The sequence below is a fragment of the Geotrypetes seraphini genome, chromosome 5 (genome assembly GCF_902459505.1).
Source record: "Geotrypetes seraphini chromosome 5, aGeoSer1.1, whole genome shotgun sequence".
Classification (NCBI taxonomy): domain Eukaryota; kingdom Metazoa; phylum Chordata; class Amphibia; order Gymnophiona; family Dermophiidae; genus Geotrypetes; species Geotrypetes seraphini.
In genome coordinates, this window is record NC_047088.1 from 5904566 (window position 1) to 5922927 (window position 18362).

Genomic DNA, 18362 nt, shown 5'->3' on the forward strand with positions numbered 1-18362 from the left:
AATACAGTATCATATGACAAGGCAACCGGGTTTTCCAATAAACAATTTATTTGGCCCCCTTATTGATTTCCAAAATAAATGGACAGTAGAACAATAAATGATCTAAAGACTCAATGCCAACATCTATTAGATTTAGAGCTATCTAACTTTTGTCAACGAACTGGGTCCATAATGCTCTATGTAAAAGAAAAAAACCCCCACGTTTGTTTCATAGATGCCAACATTGTATATCTCAACCTCCAAGTCCATTTTTATAGTTTCTAATGCTCCCTATCATGGCTAACACAAAAGTGACTTAAGGCTGTGTGTTCTTAGCAACCATTTCTTCTATAGTTTGGCTTCACCCATATCCTAAGATATCCAAGAAGGAAAATTATATTTATCATCTGATTAAACCTTTAGTCATGCCAGACCAGTCCAAAACAAATGAGTTATGTGATGTCCATCTACCAGGGAATGGAGATGGAGAAAAATATAGCTCCAACAGCTTCGCCCTTTAAGGGTATCGTGCAGTCTAGAATGTTCATTATTTCAAATAGCCCAGCAATGGTGCTCATAACAAACATAACTGATAATTGGAAAAGATGTATTGTTAACATTATAGAATGGGGCTCTTAGAGATGTGAAGCATCCATGTGAAAGAAATTAAAAGCAGAAATTACTACTTGTAAGAAGAAAATATTTAAGGAAAACCAGATAGTGAGGGCTTCTCAACTGCTCTGGCATGATTAAAAAGAAAGAAAATTATCAGGTAAGAAACAATTTTCCCTTCCATTACGTCTATGCCAGACCAGTCCAGGAAGAATGGGATGTAGCAACCAGTGCCCCAGTTAGGGTGGGACAAAGAAAACCAGAGGAGTGAACTGCAGCATCAGCAAATGGGAGTTTCAAATGTAATTGGTATTGATATAATCTGGAAAAATGAAGATGGCTAAAGACTACAGCTACTGGGGAGTCAATTCTGAGCAGCTTGCATGAGCTCCAGTACTAGTGTTACAATACGTGAGCTAAATATGTGAATCTTACCTATTTATACCATCTACATACATATATAATTATTGTTTCTGTATTGTCATATACTCATCTTTTTGTATTATTCCAAGTGGGAGGTAGCCTGCTGTTTCCTCCATAATGCTATTCTCCCCTAGATATTTCTTTATTTGCTAAAGTGTGCTGTGAAGAGTATCATCTTTATTCCTTTCTTGAATTTTTTTGGTGTCCTTTTCTAGTTTTAATTCCTTCGATAGGGAGCTCCACCACATTGGGGCCATCATTGAGAACATTCTGTTCCTGATGCTTTTGTATTTGATATCTCTGAAGGAGGATATTTCCAAGTAGGTATTCTTGGCTAGTACTGCGGTTCTGACAGATGAATGATTTTGTGTGTCAGCAACATGATCTTGAATTTCACCCTGATTTCAGTAGCAGGTGGCACTCATCTACTTTGATTTTCCCAGCAGAAATCTAGCTGCTGCGTTTTGTACTATTTGGATCCGTCTGATCACATACTTTGGAGTGCCCAGCTGGATGCATTGCAGTAGTCGAAGATTGAGAGTACCAGGGATATTACTATGTAGGGCATTACTTGATGGGTTAGGTAGGGTTTTAGTCCTCTGACCCAGCAGAGTTTGCCATAAGCATTTTTCATGATGCGCTGGATGTGTATTGTCATGGCCACGTTTGAGTCTAGCCATACTCCTAGGTTTCTCACTCCCTTGGTGGATGATTTTAAGGTGTTGCCTTTCAGAGTTAGTTGGTAACTTGGGCTGCTTCCCCCCTCCCCCCTTTGTTAACTAAAGTAGTTCAGATTTTCCCTGTTGGCTATTAGTCTGTTTATCTGGAACCAACCAAAGATTTTCTCTAGGCTTGTCTTGATCTTCTGCTTGGTCTTCACGTCCCATTTCTTCACTGGGATGACCAGTTGGATGTCATCTGGATAGATGTAGCATTCCCATCCTTGTTCTCTGATGAATTTCCCCAATGGTTGGAGGAAGATGTTGAACAGCATGAGTGACATGGATGATCCCTGTGGTACTCCTATGTCTATTTCTTGTAGTCCCCCCGTCATACTACTCATTGGTTTTTTCAATAGAAAGGATTCTATCCATGCCATGACTTCCTTTGAGGCCTAATTCTCTGCATCTCGATTTTAGCAATGTGTGTTGGACTAGGTTGAAGGCTGAGAGGTTCCAGGAACCCCAGCAGCATGTCCTCTCCTTTAGCATGGTGTTTGAGAACAGAGTTCTGCACCGCTACTAGTACTGTGTCCATGCTCAGGTATCTTCTGAACCATGATTGTGGCTAGTCTAGCTTTGATGAGTTTTCTAGGAAGTCTGATATTTGTTGGCAGGCCAGTTTGTCTATTAGTTTAGATACCCAAGGTTGGTTGGCTACCGGTCTGTAGTTGGAGAGATCTTTTAGGTCTTTTCCTTTATTCTTCAGAATGGGCTTAATGTCAGAGTTTCCATTTGAGTGGGACCTCTCTGTACTGTAGCGATATATTAGTAATGTCAGTGATGTAGGCGAATCCTGGGCCTTCAAGTTCTCTCATCGGATATATCGGGCACATATCAAGACATGGTGAGCCTAGTTTCGCTCTTCCTAGTACAGTGGTACCTTGGTTTAAGAGCATAATTCGTTCCAGAAGCATGCTCTTAAACCAAAACACTCGTATATCAAAGCAACTTTCCCCATAGAAGATAATGGAAACTTGAACAATTCGTTCCACCAAACCCCCCCCCCCCGAGGCTACCAGTGCTGCTCCATCACCCCCTCCCCCCTCAGATTCGCTCGAGCGGGCCAATGCTCCTTCAATTGTAGTCTGCACCAGATGCAGTGCCGCTATCGCCGCCGGAGGATTGCTGCGAAGGGCTCCTTTCCTCTTTTCCATATTGAGGTAAGAGGGCTGCTAGGTCGCACAGCAAACGCCGGCCGACTGCAAGAGAGGGAGCCTCCTACTCAGGCGTCCGCTCTCGTCACCATCTTGTTTCTCTCTCGTGTGCGAGATTCTTGTTACTGACATGCATCACCTTACACTTATCCACGTTGAACCTCATTTGCCATGTCGCTGCCCATTTCTCGAGTGTGGTTATATCGCGTTGCCTAGGAGCTCAGCCAAAAGCCCTAAGAGTGATGTTAGAACTAAATCAAAATAGCACAAAACTGGACCAAAGACTCCAGGAAAAGGGCTTAATGTACTGTAATATTGTACATTAAGGAGAGAATTAGGAAATGTAGTTGAGCACCACAGAGAAAACAAACCAAGCCAAACAGTGTGAAAGTGGGGAACTGTGGAGATGAAATGCCTCACTGAACTGCCAGCTACAAAACTGGACTGGAGCACCTCAAAGTGTGCTCAAGCAGCGACTTTTTAAAAAACACATTAGAAATAAGCCAGTGACAAATAAACATAGGAAAATCATGCTCACCACAAAGAGGCGAGTGACCCCTCAGCCAATAAAAAAACAACAAAACACACTGCCAACTCTGAGGCAGCTAATGGCAGGAAAAATAAAATCAGTCTCCTGATAAACACCCTGAAGGAGAAAAGAAAAACTATCAGGCTGAAAATACAGATACTGGTAAAAGCAGTAAAAATATAATTTTTTTGGGTTACCAACTATTAAAAACTTTAAACACACAAATTATAGGTGCAGAAAGTTTATGGCCATCAACAACTTATCTCAGTGAAGTAAAATCAATGCATTCTTCTTCTTCAGGAGACTGACACACATACAAGTTCTAATAATTTCATACTCCAAAGTCACCTCAGAGGTCAGGAGGGAACTGGTACCACTAGATATCATGCACGCTCAGGAATGCAGGACCTAAAAGCTCTGGGTGTCAACCAAGCTCAATGAGAAAGTTCAGACTATAAACTGAGCAAAGATGACCAGCATAACCCCTTGCTCAACTGTCCAGGATTAAATGGGTCAGGAGCTATCAGACAGGCACCAAAGAGCTCCACGATCCATCCACCATCCGCTTGGAGACAGAGAAAAATACTCAACATTCCAGGCTGTAACATTCCACCCTTAAAGGGTGAAGCTCTTTGGATTTTTTTTCTCTGTAACCACCTGCTGGTGGGGAAACATAACCCTGGGTTATGGTCTGGTTTGGCATTGACAATGGAAACTTGGGCTGCCATTTAATAGGAAAGGCCATTATATTTACCTGATGAGTGTGTTTACTGAGAGGGAGACCTTCTGCTTTGGTCCCGTTTACCTTGTATCTGGACAATGGTATAAAAGCCTACAAGTTTTAATATAGCAGGGATGTAACCAACAATCTATTAAGTTGACAGTATACAAGGAAAATTTGAATTCCTTCTCACTAATCAGATACCAAGAATGTCTGGCAACTGATGGTCAACACCAAGGGTTTTTGTTACTATCATCAAAAAGAAGGCGGAGAGGACAACCTTGTGTACTCCCGCCAGATAATGGGGAAAAAATGGGTATGTTTGCTATTAATAAGCATTTGGGCCCTAGGGTAAGAGTATAAGGACTGAAAATATTTCTTCACACAATGTGTAATTAATCTCTGGAATTCATTGCCAGAGAATATGAATGAAATCGGTTAGCTTAGCGGAGTTTTAAAATAAGGTTTGGATAATTTCCTAAAAGATAAGTCCATAGGTCATTATTGAGCTGGCTTGGGGAAATCCACTGCTTATTCCTAGGAGAAGCAGCATAGAATCTGTTTTACTACTTGGGATTTAGCTAGGTATTTGGGATCTGGGTTGGCTACTGTTAGAAACAGGATCTTGGGCTTGATGGATCTATGGTCTGCCCCACTATGGCAGTTATGAATCAATTCATGAAATTTGGTACATATACTGAACCATTCCACTCTGTCAAGTGCCAAATCTATAAACTATCATCTTTTCTTAAGTTACTTAAGTAGATATGACAAACAGGCTAGAATTGTCATCTGGGGAGCAGGAGTGCATAAAGCCATACTGATCTCTATGTGTAACCGTCAGTTTACTAGCCAAGATTTTGCTCCACATTCAGCAGGTAACGTGGTCTGTAGGGGAACATCATGAAGTGTCAACACTGCCCTTTAGAAACCGTATCCATTATTCAGAACATCTCACAGGATTCAACACTGCTAAATATACTGAGAACAGCAACTACTTCAATACTGCCAGCAAGCTGTACCTGAATCTCCTTGTTCAATTTGCTGACAGTGTGGTCTGTTGATTCCCTCATCTTCAGCAGCTTTGACTGCTCATTCAGTTTCTTTTTCAATTCTGACATTTGGGCTTCCAATTCCTGCAGCCTTCTCCGGCGGCGCTCACTTAATCTATAGAGAGAGACAGCTATGTAAGGACAGTTGTAGTGAAAACTCAAAATGGCATTCAGCTTAAGAAAGTTTAATGGAAGATTAGGTTCTTCCTTTCATAATTTTCTTTCTGTTAATGCATGAAGGAGAAATTAGGTTCTTACCTGCTAATTTTCTTTCTTTTAGTCCCTCCAGATCAAAACCTGGAGAGTTTATGTCCTCTGCCAGCAGATGGAGACAGACAGCTAGTGAGGGAATTTCTATTTTCAAACTGTCTGAGGACCATAGCTTACAGGAGGGACAATACCACTGCAATAGAGACTAGACACTTGAAGGGCAGTTATGCTGAAGCGCTTTGAACATGCAAAGGATCTTAAATTCAACCTGTGTATCAACAGGTAGCCAATGAAGTTCTCGAAGTATCGGAGTAATATGATCGAATTTTGAAACATGTTCAATAAGGCGTGCAGTGGCATTTTGTGCAAGCTGCAAAGCGCGTAAGACACATCTAGGCAAGCCTAAATAGATGGAATTACAATAGTCAAGTAAAGCTGTAATCATCAATGTGATAACAGTTTTAAAATTGTCATTGAGATAATCACGTAACCTCTGAATAGACGCAATTTGAAAAACGTGTCAGATATTACTGCCTTGATCTGGGCCTTAAGACATGAGTAGAGTCAAACATGACTCCCAAATATCTGCACTGCCTTCGCACTGGGACGATGTAACCTGCAAGGGAAATCTCGAATGGACATGATGCCAGATTTTTCTCACGACAGACATTTAACTTCAATTGATTTTGAAACATCCAGTCTTGAATAACACCAAAACAATCATTCAGATGTGATAACGATTCATCCTGTGATTTTTCAATAGGATTAATAATAAATTTATATACCACAAGACTGTACAGTTCTATGCGGTTTACAGTAGTTAAAAAAAAACCATACCAAAAGTTGATAAAACTAAAAAAAAGTTAAAAGCCAATAATTAGAGACACTAAAATAATCAAAATAAGGAATTGAATGTTGTCAACACAAAGGTGAAACCTAACACCTAACAGAGTAGAAACAGGTAAACGTTAAAACAAAATCACTGAAAAGGTGGATCCCTGTGGAACCCCACAAACCAAGGATACCGAATTTAATTTCGTCCCATCCACTTCTATGGGAAAAGAACGATTATCAAAAAATGACTCAAACCAATTCAGAACCATGCCAGAAATACCCATCACTCATAATCTTGTTAGCAAAATTTGATGATTAATGATGTTGAAAGCCGCTGACACATCCAAACACACTATAAGAACATAAGAATAGCCTTACTGGGTCAGACCAACAGTCCATCAAGCCCAAAAGACCATTCTCACGGTGGCCAATCCAGGTCACTAGTACCTGGCCAAAACCCAAGGAGTAGCAACATTCCATGTGACCAATACAGGGCAAGCAGTGGCTTCCCCTATATCTTTCTCAATAACAGACTATGGACTTTTCCTCCAGGAACTTGTCCAAATCTTTCTAAAAACCAGCTACGTTATCTGCTATTACCACATCCTCTGCCAACGCGTTCCAGAGCTTAACTATTCTCTGAGTGAAAACAATTTCCTCCTATTGGTTTTAAAAGTATTTTCCTGTAACTTCGAGTGTCCCCTAGTCTTTTGTAATTTTTGATGGAGTGAAAAACCGATCCACTTGTACCCGTTCTACTCCACTCAGGATTTTGTAGATTTCAATCATATCTCCCCTCAGCCTTCTCTTTTCCAAGCAGAAGAGCCCTAACAGTTTTAGTTCTGACATCAGAGAAAGGGCGGGACCGCCAGAAGAGGAAGCAGCGCAGACGCAGGGCTCACAGAAGGGCCGGGACCGCCAGAAGAGGAAGCATTTCAGAGCAGGGCTCACAGAAGGCCCGGGACTGCCGGCAGAGAAAGCAGCAGGAGAACGGTAGGAGCTTCTCCATGATGGGGGGGGGAGGCTGTGGGGGTGCGAGCAGTCCTTCGGGGTGGGGATGCGAGCGGTCCTGCGGGGGGGGGGGGGAAATCAGACGTCGGGGGGGGGGTGCGAGCGGTCCTGCGGGGTGAATTGGATGTCGGGGGGGGGGGGGGGGCATCAGGCTTTCAGAGTGGGGACAGGACTTCAAGGGGGAGAGGAGAGTCGGGGCGGGCGAAAGGAGAGTCGGGGCAGCATGCGCGGTATACGGGTGTGCGCGGTATATAAAAATTTCTTTACATAAATTACAGTTTCCCACGCGCTATACCCGTGTGCGCGTTTTACACGGGTGCGCGGTATGAGTGAAAATACGGTAAGTAAATGCCAACATTTTAAATTTTTGATAAGGTATGATTTTAATATAGGATGGAATTTATTATAAGGCTAAAAATTTCTTGGTTCTAATAAGGTGGGCGTTGAATCTAATTAATATAAAGTATGGGTCTGATTTTGGATTGGAAAAAAAAAATCAAAACATTAATAAATAAATAAATAGTAAAACAATTATATGGGGGAAATAAATATTAAGGAAATAGGATTTGGAATTTTATGAAATTTTATTATTTTGCTTAGGGGGATTCTCTTTTTATTATTAAGGTTTTTTAAGTTAATGATTGAATGGATTTAATTTGCCTGTGGGGAGTTTTTCTTTTGCTTAGCCTAATATGTGCATTTCGAAGTTTGCATTTATTTTGGGGAGGGATAGGAATGAGGGTTTAAGGGTGTGTTTAAGTTTTTGGTGTGAGGAAAAAGATTATACTTTATTTTTGAGGTGGATATATTTGTATAATAAATTTCATTTATATAATGGGTTTTAAAATTTTCTCCTTGAACGTAAATGGCCTCAATCATCCAATAAAAAGGAAAATGGTATTGTCATATCTCAAGCAACAGAATGTAGATATGTTTTTTACAGGAGACACATTTGTCTGGGGCAGAATCCATGAAGCTGTCAGGTAATTGGATAAAACAATGTTTACATGCACCAGCGGTTAAAAAAAAGGCAGGAGTAGCAATATTGATTAATAAAAAATGTTCGGCAACATTTAATATGGTTAAAGCAGATCCTCTAGGAAGGTGGATACTTGTTGACATGAGCATGGGCAATACTACAATGGCGTTATTAAATATATATGCCCCTAATTCGAATCAAAATGAATTCTTTAAAGCTCTACAGCAATTAGTTTTACCACTGGCTACTGCTAATTTAGTGGTGGCAGGGGATTTTAATGCTGTTATAGATCCGATAATGGATAAAAAACCTAGTAGAATTATGAAATCATTGGGTTTAGATCAGTGTTCTTAAACCTTTTTACACCTATGGACCGGCGGAAATAAAATAATTATTTCGTGGACCGGCAAACTACTAAGACTGAAATTTTTTTTAAAAAACCATCGCCGCCCCGTCCCCGCGAGCTCGGTCCCACAAACCATCTGATCCCATCCGCACAAGCCTCAAATAGTTATGATTTTATATTGAACATATTTTATTAAAGTATAAAAAGAAACAATATTCTATACAATTGTCATTTTATAAATACAAATAATACAGGGCAAAGATCAACAAAACCCCTGTCTCCCCTCCCCTTCACATATATCCCCTCTACTATCAAGAAAACTGAATAAGCCAAATTATTACAGAATGCTACACAAATATCATGTAACAGAATACCACAGTCACACATGACAGGAATGGTGTTAGGGGAGTGGAACTAAGGCAACTGCCCCCTGGTCAGAGAGAGCCCTAAGCCAGCTGGAAGCTAAAGAAGCACTGCCTGGGCTTTGCACTCCTCAGTTATGTCTAGCAAGATACATATTTCAAATCTGATATATTTGAATCACAAGATAGAAATAAAATTATTTTTTTCTACCTTTTGTCGTCTCTGATTTCTGCTTTCATTGCTTTTTCACTCTCTTCCAGCCAGTGTCTGCCCTAAGAACATAAGAATTGCCACTGCTGGGTCAGACCAGAGGTCCATCATGACCAGCAGTCCACTCACGCGTACCATGGCCCAGTACAGTGGCATGATAACCTTCTGTCTCTTCAGTCCAGCATCTGCCCCTTCCATCCACTATCTTTCCCTGCCATCTCTCCTCCTGCCCACCCCACCCCCAATTTGGTCTGGCTTCCATCATCTTCCTTCTGTTCCCCTCATGGTCTGGCATCTCTGTCCTTCCCTCCCCCCTATAGTTTTTAGCATCTCTCTCTTCTCATTTCCTCCACTCAGATCTGATATCATTCTCTGCTCTCTCTTTCCTTTTCTTCTCTTGTCTTCCTTCTCTATTTTCTACCTCCATCTAAATTAAATTCTTTCTTACTATTTAGTCCCGTTTCCCTCTTTTCACTGAGTCTATCCACAGCTTGTCATCCCTTTCCCTCACCCCTCCATTATCTTACTATTTTCTTCCCCCTTTATTTATCTCCTCCTTCCATCCAGTATGTGTTCTTTCCCCACTTCCATTCAGCATCTGCTCTCCCCTCAACTGACATTCATCTGCCTTCTGCTCTCTCTCCCATCATCTGTCCCCTTCTCTCTCTCTCATCTCCTCCATTCCATCATCTGTCCCTTCTCTCTCTCTCTCTCCCCCCCCAACTTCCATCATCTGCCCCCCTTCCCCTCACCTTTGCGGGTCACTTTCTTTCCCCTGAGGGTGGCTCATGTCAGAGGGGAAGCTTTGGCTGAGCAGAACCGCTTGCAAGGAACAGTGGAACTTACTTGATTGATGTCGATGCAGGGGCCCGTTGCCATTTGAAGGAAAAAAAAAAAAGGGACCTGCAAAGGAGAGGAAGGGAAACCTCCAGGACAGCTGCTCTTTGCCCTCCTTCAGCGGCCCAAGAGTCCAGACCAACAGCGGCAGCTCTGTGTACTTTTAACTTCGGCACCGAGCTACCCCTAAGCAGTAGTTTAGCGCGGTTTCATGAGGCAGCCTCGGGGCCTTTGCTAGGCCGGCCCGCTTCGATAATGTGATATGGGCCGGCTTAGCAAAGGCTCCGAGGCTGCCTCATGAAACCGCGCTAAACTACTGCTTAGGGACAGCTCTGTGCTGAAGTTAAAAGCACACAGAGCTGCCGCTGGTGGTCTGGAGGTGAGGAGACAAGGCAGGAGGCAAACGCGGTGGAAGGCAGGAGTCCCGGCGAAGGCAGGAGTCCCGGCACAGCGACTGCAACAGGAAGTTTTTAGTCAGCTGACGCCGGCCTTTCGTTGCAGCGGGGACCAAATCCTTTGCGGACAGGCACCGGTCCGCGGACCAGCGGTTGAAGAACTGTGGTTTAGATAATTTAATACAATCATGTAATTTAAAAGATATATGGCGTATTCTTCATTTTAATGATCGGGAATTTACATTTTGTTCACATGTTCATCAATCATTTTCAAGAATTGATTATATTTTTATTTCGGGTCAGATGTTACAACAAGTTGTAAAAGCTTCCATAGAACCAATAGTAATGTCAGATCATGGTGGTGTATGGATAGAAATTAATTTAGTAGATCAAGATAATTCCAAACCTGTGTGGAGGTTTGATAATGCACTGCTTGCTGATTCTAAATTTTGTACAGAATTTCAGGTCAAAATTAATGAATATTTTATACTTAATGATTTAGAGGAAATGTTGGTTGAAATTTTATGGGATGCTTTCAAAGCAACTATGAGAGGACAAATTATTTCATATTCTGCATATAACAAGAAACAGCTAAGAAAGCAATTTGTAAGTTTGGAAAAAGAGATAAAAAATTTAGAATTACAATTGATTAACAAATGGGAATAGGATATATTTCAAATAATGTTAAAAAAAAATGTGAATATGAGGTTTCCTCTAGGTTAGTAAGGAAAGATATTTTTACTCAGCAAGCTGTATTATGGTAGTTCAAATAAGGCTGGAAGATTATTGGCAAATTATTTAAAGGCAAAGAAAAGGAAGGAAAAAATAGGCATAATTAGAGATGATTTAGGAAATTCTCATTCGCAGATTGGAAATATATTAAAAAAAATTTTAAATTATTATAAGTCCCTTTATTCTTCTGAGTCTTATTTAAATAAAGAGAAAGATGGGTTAGATTTTTTGAGTTTAGTTGAAGGTCCTAAGGTTCCTGATCATATAAAAAGAAGTTTAGATGAACCTATATCACTAAAAGAGTTACAAACAGCATTGAAGTCCCTTAGAGTTGGGACCGCTCCAGGTGGGGATGGATTTACGGTAGAGTTTTATAAAGAATTTCAAATTTCCCTTTTACCTTATTTGTTAAAATTATATAAGGATCAACTGAATAAAGGTTGTATATCAGGCACTATGGCAGAATCTCTAACTATTGTTTTGCCAAAGCCAAATAGAGATCCAACATTGGTTTCAAATTACAGGCCTATTTCTTTAATAAATGTAGATTGTAAATTATTAGCTAAAATTTTAGCTTTAAGATTGGCTAAAGCTCTTCCGCATATAATAGGTATGCATCAAACTGGATTTGTTGCTCAAAGACACTCTTCCAATAATACTAGATTGGCATTTCAGATGTATTATTTAACAAAACAAATTAATGATCCGGCTTTTTCAGTGTCATTAGATGCTGAGAAAGCTTTTGATCGTGTAGAATAGAAATTCATGTATCAAGCTATGGAATGGTTTGGTATTGGATCCGGATTTATACAAATGATTCAAGCACTGTATAGCTCCCCGACTGCTCGTTTATATATAAATAATTATTTTTCGGATGCTTTTAAATTGCAAAGGGAGGTTAGACAGGGTTGTCCGTTATCTCCTTTGCTTTTTGATATAGTACTTGAACCCTTGTTATTAGCTATTCAACAGGCAAGGGACATACAGGGTATTCCATGTGCTGGAGTGGATTATAAAGTATCCGCTTATGCGGATGATATTTTGCTTCATTTGAGAAATCCGGAAACAACAATTCCATGTCTACTTGAAGTAATTGATACATTTGGAAAATTCTCAGGATACAAAATAAATTGGACTAAATCAGAAATTTTACCTTTAAATGTGTATTGTACAAAAGGTATATTTGAATCCTTTCCTTTTATTTGGAAAGAAGATGGTATAAAATACTTAGGTATTTGGTTGAAAAATACAAAAAGTAACAGAGTTGTGTGAGCAATGGAATCCTTTGCATTTGTCATGGTGGGGAAGAGTTCAAACTGTTAAAATGATGATTCTGCCTGTGGTTTTTACCAATTGGGCATGATACCAGTGTTTTTTCAGGGGTCTTTCTATAAAAAGTTAAATAGTATTCTGGTTAAATTTATTTGGCTGGGTAAAATTGCAAGAGTTGCTCTAGTGTCTCTACAAAGGCCAATTAAGGAGGGTGGGGTAAATTTCCCCAATTTTTATAGGTATCACCAATCCTATATCATGCGCCAAGGTATGTATTGGGTCCTCCTAGAGCTTTTGGAACAACTGCCAGACTGGTTATGGATTGAGAGGTCGCTTATATTCCCACTTAGACTTGATCTTCTGCTCAGTATAAAGATGCCTAGAATACGTACGGACAATAGAGTATTAATGGATACTTAGAAAACATTAAGATTTGTAAACAAATTAACTCCTGAGTCTATTGGAAAATCTACACATCAATCTATTTGGGTAAACTCCAAGATACAAATAGGCGGGTTTAAGGTTGTCTGGAAAGATTGGATTAAAGCAGATATAAGATCCTCAAATGAAGTTATTCATAATGGTAAACTGCTTGAGTTTTCACAATTGCAACATAAATATGGTCTAAATAAAAAACAAAGTTATAAATGGTTGCAATTGAAGCAGGCTATTCAGGTAGGGTTCCCTGAATGGAAATCTTTAAATAATCATTATAGCTTAGAATTCCTATGTTTCCAGGCAGATTTTCTGGGACACCAAGCCGCAAAGTGGTATAAAATTTTATCTAATTATTTGAATAAGAAACCTAAAAATGGATTAAGAGATATTTGGAGCATTGAGATTAAGCATCAGATTAATGCATCTCAGTGGCCACGTATTTGGCCTTGGAGAATTAAAGGTACGATGTCGGCATCTATTAGGCAAACATGGTTCTTCTTGTTGCATAGAGCATTCTGGACCCCTACTAGATTACAAAAATTAGATTGCTGTAAGTCTAATAGGTGCTGGCATTGTAAAATTGAAATTGGAACTTTAGATCATCTTTTATTTTATTGTCCATATATTCAGGCATCTTGGTTATCAATCTGGGATCAAGTTAATCTTTTAATGGAAAATCATGTGGCACTGTCATATGATACGGTTCTATTTGGAATGTGTATGAGAACTAAAAGCCAAATATCTGCAGCAAATAATAAGCTTCTGATGATCCTTACAGGTGTGGGGATACAACAAATAACGTTTAATTGGAAGAACTGTTCTAGACTAAATTACAGCTTCTGGTGGAACTCAGTGTGTCATCTGTACAAAATGGAAAGGTTAATTGCAGTACAAAATGGTCATTTTACTAGATTTCAGGATGTATGGGGGCCAATAATAAATTATTATAATGATTAATGTTAATTTATTATTCTTTTTCCTTATGTGATAACTGAAGAAAGGGGGTGGGTGGGTGAGTTATGGAGATTTGCATATATATTTGCATATTTTAAATGATTAATATACATAAGAATTTTATTATTTGTGTATGGTTATGGGAGGGGGTGAGATATAAATCTTTTAGATACATATTGTGATGGAATTTTCAAGTGATAATGTATTATGATAATTTATATTTAATGTACACTTGATGTATTTGTTAAAATGAATAAAGATTTGGAAAAAAAAAAAGATTGGAATAGGCATTAAATTACTAACATATCGGAGATTTTTCCATGTATCCATATATATTCTGTTTTCTTTATATAATCTAGACATTTTAATACTAAGTACATGACATAATTGTAAAGGGAACATGAGTCGCCATTCCAACCACAACCAATCTGGGGTATTATCAATGAGCTCTGGGAGGACCCAATACATACCCTGTCGCAAAATATAGGCTTGATGATACCTATAGAAACTGGGAAAATTTACTCCACCCTCCGCAATTGATTTTTGTAAAGATACTAAGGCAATTCTAGGAGTTTTGCCCAACCAAACAAATTTTATAAGAATACTGTTTTAACTTTTTATAAAAGGACCCCTTAAAAAAAACTGGGACATTTCTATATGATAAACCACAGGCAATATCATCATTTTAATAGTTTGAACTCTCCCCTACCAAGACAGATGTAAAGGATTCCATTGCTCGTACATTTCTGATACTTTCTGCAATAAAAATTTATCATTCTCTTTCATTGTGTCTTCCAGCGTGTTTTTTATCCAAATTCCCAAATATTTTAATCCATCTTCCTCCCATACAAAAGAAAATGAATCAAATAAGCCCTTTGTACAATATACGTTTAGTGGAAGTAGTTCTGATTTACTCCAATTTATCTTATACCCTGAAAATTTTCCAAATTTCTCAATCAATTCAAGTAAGCATAGAATAGTTGTTTCTGGATTTCTCAAATGAAGCAAAATATCATCTGCATATGCAGAGATTTTGTATTCCCGGTCTGAATAAGGAATACCCTGTATCTCCTTTACTTTTGAATAGCTAATAACAAGGGTTCCAAAACAATATCAAAAAGCAAAGGAGATAGGGGACAACCTTGTCTAACCCCCTCCGCAAATTAAAGCGTTCTGAGAAATTATTATTGATATATAATTTTGCAATCGGGGAGCTATACAATGTTTGAATCATTTGTATAAATCCTGAACCTATTCCAAACCATTCCATAGCTTGATACATGAAGGTCCATTCCACCCGATCAAAGGCTTTTTCTGCATCCAAGGACACAGAAAAAGCCGGATCTTTCATGGCTTTTGTTAAATTTAACATATGAAAAGCCAATCTTGTGTTAAATGAGTGTCTCCCAGCAACAAATCCAGTTTGGTGCATATCAATAATAAAAGGGAGAGTTAAGCTAAGCCAAAAGTTTTCCATCTACATTAATTAATGATATAGGCCTGTAATTTGAAACCAACGTGGGATCTTTGTTTGGCTTTGAAACTCAAAGATTTATTAAAAAAAAAAAAAAAAAAGGTCTTCAATCTCCTGCTGAAGGATCACTTGTACAGAGTTGATCCACAGCAAACCCGCGAAACAAATAAAAAAAATACTAGGAATTGAAAACAAATCATGAGCAGAAGAGACCAATTTCAACCATGCAGAGAAGCTGCAGGTAACAAAACTGAGCATGACAGGAAACTCCCAGGCAGGTAGTCCAAAGGGGAGGGATCAAGTTTTAGTAGCCCTGTAGCAGAAGCTACCAGAGATGCAAGATCCTGCCAGTTCAGCCTCCAGAGGGATTGTACAAGAATACTCTTTATAGACCATATAAGAGTTGTCATCTTTACACTTCCGCCACTTCCACTCCAGTCTATGTAACTCCTGTTTAGGAACTTTGTAAAATATCCGTAAACCACAGAACAGATTGATGGCTTAATCTTTCACCGGGGCAATCTCATCAAGACAATCACATGAGGTATACCACACCCTTCAAACAAATCAGTAACATCACACTGTTCCAAACTATCTAACTGAGGAATCCATTTAGATTTCAATTGGCCAAGGTCAACTTCCTCTCAAATTAAGAAAGAGGGAATGGTTATTTCCTGGTGGACTACCCCAAAAACAGAAAAACTAAAGGACAGAATAAAATGATCCAACCAAGGAATGGCAATATGGGAGAAGAGAAAAGAGTGTGTGGTTTTCTGCAAGATCAGTTTGCAGGATGGGATAAAACACCTATCATTTTGACTTTGGAAGTAAAATAACAGACATGCCCTTGATTAATGTGATCTGAAAACTCAGCTGAAGGAAGCATTCCCATTCCAGAAGATTGTCATGTTGCAGTCACTACTGAACCACTTAACTGAGGTGAAGGGCTATCATGACTGATGCAGAGAATTGTTTTTATCTGCGCCTCAGGTGCCAATAAATGGCGTGCTTGCACACAGTCCTGTGAAAGAGACCATGTGGATGGTTATTGCCACAAGGCTTAGACAGAGCAACTTTCAGCTTTATAGAGCAATGAATTGGAGACTTTGGGATGTTTGCTTATGACACTGGGATGAAAACCTTACCTAGTGGCAAGACTAGACATGCACTGATAAAGTCAGTCAGACAGAATAAGGATTGACTTGGCACAGTTGATTAGGAACCCCAGACAATCTAAGAACATGGAAGTTGCAAATTGATCTGATAACTTCTTGCAAGGATATTTCCATGATGAGCCAGTCATTGAGGTAGAAGAACATGCATATTATGTCCTTCTGCAGGTGAGCAACTACAGTGATATATCTGGAGAAAACTTTGTGCTGAGAAGCAGCCAAGAGGGAGAATTCTTAACTGCCAGTTTCCACAAGGAGGGAAACTATAGAAATTTTCTGTGAAAGGGATGGAGTACTATGTAGATGTAGGGCTCAATCAACTCCTGGATCCTGAACCAGGCGTTATCGAACTTTACACAGCAGTTGAGCTCCTAACAGTCTAGAATACAGATGAAATTTACCCCGTTTGACAATTTTTAGAATCAAACTGTTTGTAGAAGAGGGAGAGGACTCCCCCCCTCCCCATTGTCATATTCCTTTCTTGCATCAGCTTTTCAATGAGCCATTTTGGGCAGAAAAGGCAAGCAGAAGGGTTGAGAAGGAATGAAGGAAGAGGGAGCCAGACTCCTTCAATTATCACCTCTAACGCTAAAGGGCAGCCATTAAACAGGTATCTTAATGCCCCAGCTCATCATTGCTCCACCATGACAACCAGTTTTCCAAGACTACTCTGCAACAGTACAGGGCACATGTTTACCATTCACTGGAAGCAGAAAGGGTACCAACATGTTACCCTTCATGATGTATGGCAGTGGATCTTAACCCTGTTGGGTTTCCAGGCTATCCACAATGAATATGCTTGAAATAAATTTACATATCAAAGAGACAGTTCAAGTAAGTCTCATGCATCTGTATTGTGGATATCCTGAAAACCTGACTGGCTGGGTGTGACCCGAGGACTGGGTTAAGAGGCACTGGAGAACCTCTCAAGAATGGGCAACCACAGTCCTTAAGGGCCACAACCCAATGGGGTTGTTGATATTTCCATGCAAAAGAATCAGTACATGCAAATCATATACATAGTTATTTTGGAAATCTTGAACATCTGATTGTATGGGAATGAAAATGAATACATTGGGTTGGTCTTATCTTTTTCAGAATAAACTCTTAATATCTTCTAGATCAGTGGTCTCAAACTCGTGGCCCTGAGGCCACATGCGGCCCGCAAGGTACTATTTTGAGGCCTTCAGTGTGTTTATCATAATCACAAAAGTAAAATAAAACAGTTTCTTGATCATATCTCTTTAGCTACAAATTACATAGAAACATAGAATATGACGGCAGAAAAGGACTGTAGCCCATCAAGTCTGCCCACGCTAATGACCCACCCCCAGACTTCACCCGGCTAGAGATCCCACATACATATCCCATTTATTTTTGAAATCGAGCACGCTGCTGGCGTTAATCACCTGCAATGGAAGTTCATTCCAATGATCGACTACCCTTTCGGTGAAGAAATATTTCCTGGTGTCGCCCACCTTTGATTTTCAGCGGATGACCTCTTGTGGTTGAAGGTCCTTTAAGAAAGAAGATATCATCTTCCACCTCGATGCGGCCCGTGATATATTTAAAAGTCTCAATCATGTCCTCCCTCTCTCTATGTTCCTCGAGCGAGTATAGTTGCAGTTTATTCAGTCTTTCCTCATATGGGAGGTTCTTGAGTCCCGAGACCATCCTGGTGGTAATTCGCTGAACCGACTCGATTCTCCGCACATCTTTTTGATAATGTGGTCTCCAGAATTGAACACAATATTCAAGATGAGGTCTCACCATGGATCTGTACAGGGGCATTATGACTTCGGGCCTCCGGCTGACGAAACCTCTACGGATGCATCCCACCATTTGTCTAGCCTTGGATGCAGCTTTCTCCACCTGCTTGGCAGTTTTCATGTCTGCACTAATGATTACTCCCAAATCACGTTCTGCCCTAGTCCTAGCTAAGG

The 18362-nt window shown here is 39.7% G+C and overlaps 1 protein-coding gene across 3 annotated transcripts in view; it reads right to left on the minus strand.

Moving 5' to 3' along the window:
* The window catches only part of KIF4A (kinesin family member 4A), a 303471-nt gene that overhangs the window by 105292 nt on the left and 179817 nt on the right, over positions 1-18362 (minus strand). For all 3 annotated transcript variants that reach the window (XM_033944715.1, XM_033944716.1, XM_033944717.1), the window contains exon 17: positions 5163-5307. In XM_033944715.1, the coding sequence (XP_033800606.1) occupies positions 5163-5307 (145 nt within the window). The remainder of the gene's footprint in view (positions 1-5162; positions 5308-18362) is intronic.